This window comes from Nannochloropsis gaditana (genome assembly GCF_000240725.1).
Source record: "Nannochloropsis gaditana CCMP526 unplaced genomic scaffold scaffold127, whole genome shotgun sequence".
Taxonomy (NCBI): Eukaryota; class Eustigmatophyceae; order Eustigmatales; family Monodopsidaceae; genus Microchloropsis; species Microchloropsis gaditana.
In genome coordinates, this window is record NW_005803826.1 from 1 (window position 1) to 9,954 (window position 9,954).

The 9,954-nt window shown below is 51.9% G+C and overlaps 4 protein-coding genes across 4 annotated transcripts; 3 read left to right on the top strand and 1 right to left on the bottom strand.

The window, feature by feature from the left end:
• Positions 1-1,452: 1,452 nt before the first annotated feature.
• TAF9 (transcription initiation factor TFIID subunit 9 / adenylate kinase) lies at positions 1,453-3,015 on the top strand (the record flags this gene model as incomplete). The annotated part of the gene is made up of 6 exons (XM_005855712.1): positions 1,453-1,515; positions 1,837-1,944; positions 2,115-2,194; positions 2,334-2,451; positions 2,637-2,759; positions 2,834-3,015. Coding segments are annotated over 6 exons (540 nt in total), but the record flags the coding sequence as incomplete, so codon positions are not given.
• Positions 3,016-3,663: 648 nt separating this feature from the next.
• On the top strand, positions 3,664-5,503 carry NGA_0625800 (bifunctional apoptosis regulator; the record flags this gene model as incomplete). Its single annotated transcript, XM_005855714.1, has 4 exons — positions 3,664-4,361; positions 4,579-4,646; positions 4,967-5,268; positions 5,450-5,503. The coding sequence occupies exons 1-4, from the start codon at positions 3,703-3,705 to the stop codon at positions 5,501-5,503; spliced, it is 1,083 nt and encodes a 360-aa protein (XP_005855776.1). The 5' UTR covers positions 3,664-3,702.
• A 1,374-nt stretch (positions 5,504-6,877) lies between these two features.
• Positions 6,878-8,426, bottom strand: NGA_0626100 (uncharacterized protein; the record flags this gene model as incomplete). The annotated part of the gene is made up of 6 exons (XM_005855717.1): positions 6,878-6,909; positions 6,961-7,171; positions 7,602-7,679; positions 7,774-8,025; positions 8,231-8,274; positions 8,375-8,426. 6 exons carry the CDS (start codon positions 8,424-8,426, stop codon positions 6,878-6,880), a joined length of 669 nt encoding a protein of 222 aa, XP_005855779.1.
• Positions 8,427-9,406: 980 nt separating this feature from the next.
• Positions 9,407-9,696, top strand: NGA_0625900 (uncharacterized protein; the record flags this gene model as incomplete). Its single annotated transcript, XM_005855715.1, has 2 exons — positions 9,407-9,487; positions 9,607-9,696. Coding segments are annotated over exons 1-2 (141 nt in total), but the record flags the coding sequence as incomplete, so codon positions are not given.
• Between the last annotated feature and the right edge of the window lie 258 nt (positions 9,697-9,954).

The following is a 9,954-nucleotide window of genomic DNA, read 5'->3' on the forward strand; positions in this document are numbered from 1 at the left end:
CTCCTTCCCATCTCCCTCCCTCCCTCCCTCCCTACCGGGGATCACCCTCTCCTCAGGCCCGTCCATGACCGCCACGAACCGGTCGGTCGTGGGCTCGGGACCAATGCGTTGCCCGGGAAAGTCGCGACCGATCAGGTACCGAATGAACTGGGGAGGGAGGGAGGGATGGAAGTTGGACGCTGCGAATGGTCCTCCGTCATACAAGCAATGTGCTGAGTACAGAGCACGAGGGCGGGGTGGAAAGGGAAGGGAGGGGAAAAGGGTGAGAGCGAGGAAGGGAAGGGGAAAGAGGGAGGCTTACCGAGGTCTTCCCGGTACTGTACTGGCCCACAAGCATGACCATGGGTTTCGAGTCAAACTCGGAGTCCGAAAGCGCAGGAGAATAGAAGGCGTCATACATGTACATCTAGGATGAAACGCAAGGAAGCGGACTCGATAAGCTGCGATTTCATGATCTAACCCAAAGTCTTCAGGGCAACAGTGCACCGAAATGCCACCAACTGATGCAAATGATTATCCCTGCCATTGGTAATTAACTGCTTTGGTGCTCATGGTCCCCTTGTATCTCTAACTCTCCAGCCCCTCTCCTCACCTGCTCGAGCGGCAAAATCGTGCTTTTGTAAATATTTTTAAGCCCCTGAATGACGCGCCGGGTGGCCTGATCCCGGCCTTGGTCGGACTGAGTACTCATGGATCCGGTGACGATCGTGGCCAGGAACTAAGCGGAGAAAGAGCAGGATAAGGAAGAGAGGAAGGGGGGGGGGAGTGAACGAGGGAGGGATGTGTAGTCTACACGGCGGCTAGCGATAAGCCTGCACTCGGAAAAAGCAAGATCCAGCAACGGAGGCCACAACAATGACAAGTCGATGCAGTAGAGCACGTCTTCACGACATGTGCCCGTGTCTTCCATGGTGCCGCGGTGGTATAATGGGAGATTCCGATAGGGGAGGATGGAAGAAACATCCAAGTTGAGCCGACGCGTTAAAACCGGCAGTCGCTGACCTTGACGAGCGAGGGCATAAAATAAAATGCCACCAAAGCACAGGATGCCCACGTCAAGGCAGCTTCATGAAAAGCATGCACGCCACATGTAGTAGGGGCAGCTGGACTACTGACTACTGGTGCACAGGGAAGTTTGCGTGCTCCCTTTGGTGGGATGTGGCCCTCCCTGCTTCAATTGGCCAACTCTCGGTCTGCACGGGCTCCCCGCTTTTGGAGAATAAAAGTCCAGCACTATACCTTTTCAATGATGAAAGGGTATTCTCACACTGTTTGGTGCGGTTCGCATGCGGAGCGCATCTTTTTTTCTAACAAATTTTATCGTTGTTCTCCGGCGTTATTGATGTCACACACACAGCCTTTAGTGAAGATACCAACCTGTCTCATTGAGCACGCATGGACGGAACTCGTCCACACAGAACGAATCCTCTCCTCCGCGCTAGCTTGAAAAGGCCCAACATTCTTATCACTGGCACGCCAGGTACGGGAAAGACGACCACTGCCCGCTATATTGCGGTACGTAAAGGAGCTCGGAAAACAATGGGCGAGAGAATGCCTAGGGAGGCGACGACAGGAGTTGAGACGGCTGCGCACCTAACAGGAAGGAGATTGAGAATGAAAGGATGGAATAAATTGGGAGATATGCAGGGTAGCTAATCAGCAGTGGGGTCGAATCTCTGAGAGCGCGCTGTGGAGGCGACCCCCTGGAAGTCAGGGGCCTCCACCCGTGGCAGTGAACAAATTTATCGTGGAAGAAACCTCCGCGCTCCGCTCCTTTTGCACAAGACCAGCTTTCTCCATGCTCGATGGCTCACGCCTGCCTTGCAATATACACAGGGGGCGACCGGCTTAGAGCACGTCAGTGTGGGTGACGTTGCCAAGGAGAAGGAGTGCTTTGAGGGGCGGGACGTGGAGCTCGACACCAACATTTTGGATGAAGAAAAGGTACTTCAAATCTGCAATCTTTTATATATCTCCTCCTATATCCTTTCCTGCGCGTGTGGGAAGGCGAGGCATGGGGTCATTTCTTGCCCCCGGCAGTCCTTGTAGTCTCCGGCGATTTGACACTTATGACTAAGACCCGGGCGTGTCCTCGTCTTACTTGTTCTTTCCAGTTACTTGACCATCTGGAAATTATTCTGGCAGACGGAGGGAAGGTGGTAGACTATCACTCCTGCGAGCTTTTCCCGGAACGGTGCGTTTTGCCTTTGCTCGTTCTTTTCTTCCTCTCCCCTGGCTGTTTTCAAGTAATGTCGTGTCGTTGTCGAGTAAAATAGCTGCGTGATGATATTACTGCTTTAGAGTTATCATCTTCACTGCCTTCGTACTTCTAGATGGTTTGATCTGATCCTCGTGGTGCGGGCGACCAACGCAGTCCTTTTTGACCGGCTCTCTGCTCGAGGGTATAGCACCCGGAAACGGGAGGAGAATTTGGAGTGTGAAATAATGCAGGTTAGTTTGTTGCATATCGGGAGGCTTTCACGTTCACAATGGATCAGAAAAGAGGGGCTGAGCGTTGAGGAATTGGTTCTTAGATGCTCCAGAGCATTTCGGTAGCTTTTCCGTCTTCTTCTCATGACCACCATCCCATCTAATCCTCTCTTTTGTTTATTTTTAATTTTTTTGTCCCCCTCTAGGTAGTATTGGACGAAGCCCTTGAGAGCTACGAGAAAGAAATCGTGCACGAAATTACAAGCGAGACAGAAGATGACTTGCAAGAAAATGCTCAACGTGTCAAGGATTGGTTGACGCAATGGAAGGTAGAGTATTTGCTCAATTATGGGTCTGAGGGCCACAATATATTTATCTAATAAAATTTTCGTGTCCATTGCAGGTTGATTGCCGGGATCGAGTCCAAGAGGCGGAGGGCATGGAAGAATGATCGGTATTTTAAATTGCGATGCTAGACTCCAAAGACAAGCACATGATTATACCTTGGCTGAACTGCTGGAGATTCGCGATGAGGATACATTTATCATGGCAAAAAAATATAATAAAAAAAGAATCAACATGGAAACTCTTTGTCTGTTAGGGTCTGTGCGAGTTAGTTTCATTAATTGTGAGAAAATACGGATTCTCACTGTAGCCCCACAGTCAACAAGGACATACTGGGCATGATATCTGATCAAAAAGTGGAGTACTGGGTAAATTCGTGTCTTCACCTTGCGAGCCTGCCTGCTCATATCGGTTCGCAGTTCAAAAAGTAACGGCCGTTAACGGCCCGACTCCGCCCCGATCCTTCTTTGAATCGCTGCATCTCTTGACTTCTCTAGTAACTTTGCCTTGGCCTCATTCTTTCCCCTCATAAATTGTTTTACGATTCATCATGTGTGATAGGAAGAATGCGTAAGAAATATTAAAAATATGGAGTGTGCCATGTTGTTAGCCTTCTTGTTGCATCTTTATTCCTTGTCCGTTGCCCTGTGCTCTCGCCCCTCAACGTACTCCTTACTCGATATCCTTGGAAGGATCGACTTAGACGCCGACTCCGATTTTCACTCGTCTTATACACCTGGCTCCTCCTCTTTTGTAAAAATAATGGACAGAGTACTTCAGTGCACTTTGTTCTTTCTTGATGAGGTCTTAAAAATAACATGCAGCGCACTTTGTACGCTTGATCTTTTCCTTATTGCATTTCCTTGTTCGACGTACAATCTTACATGTAGGGATTGTGCGCTGCATGCTGATTCAGTATCTCTCATAATGGAGCCACAAGGACAGCATCCACAGCACGAGGGACCTCATCAGATTCCGTCCCCACTGGACGGCCTCCGTCGTAGATGGCAAAAGGCACGTCGAGGCCTACGCGAGGCCCCGGCTCCAGAGGGGGATACAGGAACAAGACGACAACGCCAAGAAGGTCAGCTTGCTGCCGATGCACAGGCCCAACATCACGTTCATGGCATTTGCTCCCAGCAAGTGTTGCATCAGAAGGCCAATTCAATCGGAAAAACAGCAGAGGGTGCAGGCGCGTTGCTACTTCAAGACAGCAGCCGTAAAGAATCTGTCGGTTCAGACACAGCAGGCATTACTCAGTACGGAGGGCGGGGGCGGGAAATAAGAACGCATCGACGGCTTAGCACGGAAGGGGAGGTAGACGTGGCGGAAGACGACTTATGCTGCTTTGATTGGGGCCTGCTGATCGAGCCGGTGACCATGCTGTGCGGCCATACTTTTTGCCGGCATTGCGTGGGGATTATACTCGAGGACTCACAGATCAAGACGCAGGGAGGGACCCCTCATACACCTGGGGCGATGAAATGTCCCTTGTGCTGCCGTTCCCTCCCTGCTGTCTTGCCCCAGCCAAACGTCCGGCTACGCAACGAACTACGTGCAAAGTACCCGGATCTATACGCATACAGGTGCGTGGAGTAAGGGAGAGAAGGGAAAGGCTCTTGCGAGTGTTATTTTAGAAATCAATAAGCTTCCGGTACGAGATTGAAGGGAAAGGTTGGAGGACCAGCGACACATGTACAAAGCCTCGCCGACTCTGAAAATGCTGTCATTTAAAACCCTTGCAACTGTCCTCCTCTTTTTACCCCGTTCTTACCTTTTCATCTTATCTCTTTCGTGCGTTAGAATGGAGACAGTAGGCGCTGCTTTCGTGGAGAAGGAGAGCAAGATGCGGAGACAGGGACAGAAGAGAGGTAGGTAGAGGAGGGAGGTCCGGGGCTACGACTCTGAACGTCTGTGAGACAAGGGAGTGAGGAATGGGGGGTTTCCCGGGAACAGAGACTTTTGAGGCAGGAAATGTCTCGTATTGCATACTTGCAAGGGCTCAGCAATGTGTCTTTTCTTGCTCTGTCCCAGCCTAGCGTAGCGCTGAGATCCAGATCCAGACATTCTGTATGCAGCACTCCCTGTCCCGTTGCCCCGATGTTCACCAAGGAATCTATGCCCACTGCGAGCATTGACGTGTCACATCGTCTCACCCCTGGCTCCCCGTCCCTTTTCCCCTCGCTTCCAGGCACCATAATGACGCCAGAGGACCTGGAAGGCTTGCTAGCGGCGCATCAGCGTCGCGTCACGGCGGCAAGGCGGGAAGGTCTCGCGGGGGGGCAGCGCGCAGGGCCGAGGGGGGGAGGAATTCTACGATTCCTGCGCCGGCGCCAGATAGACGCCCTGGCCGTGGGGGAGGAGGGAGAGGAGGAAGAAGAGGAAGAGGAAGGCGGGAGGATGGCAGGGATAGAGGAAGAGGAGGAGGAAGGGATGGAGGTGGGGGAGGGAGACCCCGTGTTCGAAGCGGTGGAGTTGTTCCAATCCGAGCTCGTGCGAATATGGCGGTCCCGACGTTACTTGTGTTGGATCCTGAGCTTGTTTGTCTTGATGGTGGGTTTGCACCCTTTGCGCCTCGCACCCCTGCCAGGGAAAGCCGCCCAGGTGGAAGCTATCTTGCGTGTGGACACGTGGACGGAGTGGTTGTCTTTGGAACGTTGCTTGGCTGTGGGAGACAAGGCGGGTGCCGTCGACGAAGACAGCAGGCGCTTGTCTTTCTGCCGGCTGATACGGCAAGAGTCTGTTTCCCCAAGACCCTCCTCAGTGCCGGCGAAGGGCAAAGAAAGTCGGATGGACGACGACGTTTCCCCCCCCCACCCTCGACGCGGGCACGGCGCTCCACCCTTCCCCTCCTCTTCCTCCCCGGCGTCCCGTCTGGAGGATACCACTTTCCCTGGGAGCGAGCTTTTGGCCACCATTTACATGTACCCCTCGTGGGGTTGGATAGAACGCGTCTCGAGAGGGGTGGAGGGGACGGTGATTGACCTTCTCCAAGTGCTGCAGACGCCGACGCCCGCCTCCATTCTGGGAGCGTTCCCAGGTTTCGGCATGGGGGTGTACGCCCTGGCACACCACGGCTGGTCCGCTCCTTTCCGGGAGCTGGTGGCATTCTTGGCCATCGAAGGGGAGATACGTCAGTTTATGGCCGTCTGGACCGTCCTGACGATACCGACCCGCATTCCGCGCAACCCCTTAGACATTCCCCCCCTGGGAGACATGCCGGCGTACGCCTGGACGGTTTTGTCCCTGACCTTGGCACAGGGTGCCTACCTGCTTGCCTGCGAGATGTTTGCGACGCTCCTGGATGTGGTTGCCCTCTCCCCCATGCTCCTTGCCTTGACTCAGGGCACCTGTTGGAGAAGCGAAGCCTCTTTGATCGCCACCGTCCTGGTCCGCTTCTGGTTGATGTTGCGGGAAGATGTGCGGGCCCTGGAAGCCTGCTTGGGGCGTTACACGGCCTTGGAGGCGACTATTTTGCGGCTCTTCATCCTATTGAGTGTCTTTACGGCTCCCTTGTGGGCACCTCGGCCCATGTTCAACGGATCGGATTTGGTCTCGGCACTGACGAGTGCAGGGGGAGAGGTGGTGACAGAGATCATGGGTGAGATGAGACAGGCAGCGAATGGACGGGGGTAGGACAGCAAAGCGCGCCGGGGAGTGCAGGTAGTCCGTTCGTTCTGATACTCGATAGTTTCAAGTAAAAGGTAGACACATGCTGCATTTGCTTACAAATGGCTAGAAAGCCTGGATGCCCAAGACCAATGACTGGAGCACTGACACATTAAAATAATCCACGTGAGAGTGGCGACTAGCTGATTGTAGGCGGATTTGTATTCAAATCAAGATATTTCAGAGATGGGTTGCGACTTTATTTTATTTGACCTTTGACTTTCGCACGCCAGCATGAATCTTCGTGTCGCAACTTTGAAAACAAGAAAAGCTGTTCGATAATCTCCCCGTAAAGTCACACACAAGCGATTCATCTCTAAATCATTCTCTCAGCAAGCATTTACCCCCTTTGCCTTACCCAGTCTGTCGGCAACTTGATTACAAATGCCTGCACCGAGGGAATGGATGGATTGACTGACCAGCCCCTGCTTCTCTAAATCGTTTTGATGCCCATCTTCTCGTCCCCTGAGGAGGGTGGCTTCTGCCTGATGGCCCTTTAAAGACCTGCACACTTACAGACAAAGCCGGGATAGCCATGCAATATCGCCCCAACGTCCGCCGTTGCCTGCGCATACAATTTTTGCCCCACGGGATGGGTGGCTAGAAACCTCTTGACGTCGTCCGATTTTCCTTCCACAGCAAAACTTCGATAATCCTTCCCCTCTGCTTCGACCAGGCAGTCCTCCACATGCACACCTTCCGTGTCATACGCCTTGTCCACACGTAGCTGGGATCGAAGGAAGGGAGAGGAGTGAGACGGATGAACAGATCGCAGTCTTTCGGAATGAAGGAAGCCAGGTCAGGGCGTGTGATCAGATGCGTCGCTACGATTGTACTAGACTTGTAAGCCAATGCGCTAGATCTCGCCCCCATGCACTAGATGGGAGCCTAGGAGATGCTTTCAGAGAAATCAGTACAAAAGGAGAGGTGTCACGAAACAAGTCATCTGCACAGTGAGAGGATTTGAGATACTTGAAGAGAAGGAGGAAAATGTCGCCCAGCACAACGCCAAAGTAACAAAAACGAAATTGCGAACCAGAAAGTACACATATCGGGGAGGGGAAATTGGAAACGCACATAAAGACATGTCGCATGATCTTCAAAAAGAGAAAGGCTGGGCTTGGTCAAAAGTCTTTTGAGTTGAATAGATCCTTTACCTTGGCAACCTCGACGCTCTTGGTCCCGTCCTCTGAGGCGAGCAGGGAGGTAACATGACTGTCGATCAAGCCGTGGCTCTACCGTTGTATTAATGAAGGAGAGCAGGAAAATATAAGGGCACGCATAAAGACTGTGGGACATTGCTACTCGTGAGTGACACGGGTAACACACGTCTCTGTATGACACGTCCACCTCCCAGGCGGTACCGACAGCTCCCATAGCCAGCCTACACGACAGTGTCTCGTACGCAAGATTGATATGGAAAATCGGTGTCATGATCTGCTTGGTTTGATTTATCAATTGGCTCAAGCACGCCACCCTCGGGTTGACAGAGGACATGAAGTCCTCCTTCACAGACCTCCCTACCTCCAAGAGAGTATGTACATGAGCCAGGGATTCCTCCTCCGCAAGTCCCTTCCCAATCTATCGATATTGAAAGGAGGAGTGTAATCAGTTAAGAATATAGATTCTCCCTGCAGTCCCTCTGATTCTCCTGGGTCATCATGAGTTTCAATGAACGAATGCCTGCGCCGATATGGACACTTGCCTTGTATTTTTTCCAATGCTCGATACCCTTTATTCCCCCGTCCTCCGCTATCCCTCCTTCCGTCATAACTTTAAGTTCCACACGACCCTTGCTCCCTCTGCGTTTTAGACCAATGGTGGGGTTGACTGCAAGGTAGCTAAGGGAAAACGAAAACAGCAAGCCATGAACATGGAATCCACACTTAAATGTCAAAATTCCATCCGACCTTTCAAACCAGATACGTACACATCGCGTCGCCCCACCATCCCATCTCCTTTTCGTTTATCATAAGCTCCATCAAAGGCATCTCCGAGTACCGCTGATGTTAGTTTTGTAGGAAGAGGAAGAAAGACCCGCCACTCTGCGAGGGCATCCATGGGCTCCGGAACAGCCGTTGCCATTCTTGTCGGTACTGTGTATATAATCAAAAACAACCATTGAAAAAGAAGAGATGGATAACGCTGAACATTTTCATTTATTACGAACATCATCTGGAATAATCCGAGGTGGCAACGGAAACGGTCCAGAGCGAATTTATCACCCCGTAGACTGCGCTTGCACTATTTAAGCATGCACGATTGAAAAAGGCGGAGCACATTCGGTCGAAGGCCTTCGTCATGTTTTTGAAACAGGTGTATGCTTATGCACATGGCAATTATCCATACAAGGAAATGCATGACGCCCGTCTCAGACAACATGTCTGCGAACGTGCAAGCAGAGACTCGCGGAGTGAGGAGGTTAAGGCGTGGCGGGCTTCGACACTCGTACTGATTGACAGTCATGTAAAACATTGTTTCCTGCATCCACATGGCATGTTCGGTTATATGTACGTTTAAGTAAGGATGTTTGGTACATGGATAGCTTTTTGGAGTTTTGGGCTTGTATTCTTCACATTTTACGGGCATTCAAGAGAGTGACTGCTGTCCGATGTCCTGTGGCTGACGATCTTCTTATTCTGATCCTTTATACCACAGCACGGCCTCATACACACTGATGCACAACAATTTTAAAATCAGTCCGTAAGTCACAAAGATGTCTCGCAGTTCTTCAGTACTTTTATTCATGGCGGGCGCTGCGACAGCCTCCGTCCTTTTCCTCGCCCTCCACCATCAGCGACGGCGGCAACGCCATCAAACCGCCCCTTCCATATCTCAATCTTCACATTCCGTATCCTCCTTGCCGCCCTCGCTAGAACATGAGCTGTTCGCCCGAGTGGTCTCTTTTTTCGGGGAGGAATCGTTTCCTCCCATCCAAAAAGCCTTCGTCGTCGTGGTGGGCCTGGGAGGGGTGGGTTCTCATGCGGCACATATGCTTGTCAGGAGTGGCGTCCAAAGAATCCGAGTGATAGATTTTGATCAGGTAGGAGACACCTGTGAGAAGGAAAGCCTCGGTATGGACGTGATTGGCATGCCAGGAAGGGGGATTGAGACCCATCATCATAGTCCGCATATATAATGCATATTTATATCCACATGAAGGTCACGCTTTCCTCCCTGAATCGCCACGCAGTCGCCGGTCTGAAAGATGTGGGTCTATCGAAAGCCGAGGTCCTGAAAACGCGCCTGATGGAACTGGGATTGCCTCGCCTACAAATCGATGCTTGTCGAGCCCTTTTCAAGATGGACACTGCCTCCGTATTACTGGGCCCGTGGAAAGGGACAGGAGGGGGAGAGGGGGAGGAAGGCGGTACGCACATCGCATCAAGGGGGAAGCATGACGTGGGGACATATTTCTCTGTCCGTCTGTCCCTGTGCATCATCCCCGGCAGTCATGTTTTCAACTGTCTGTCAACCCGCATACCACCACGTGACCCTCCCTCCCTCCCT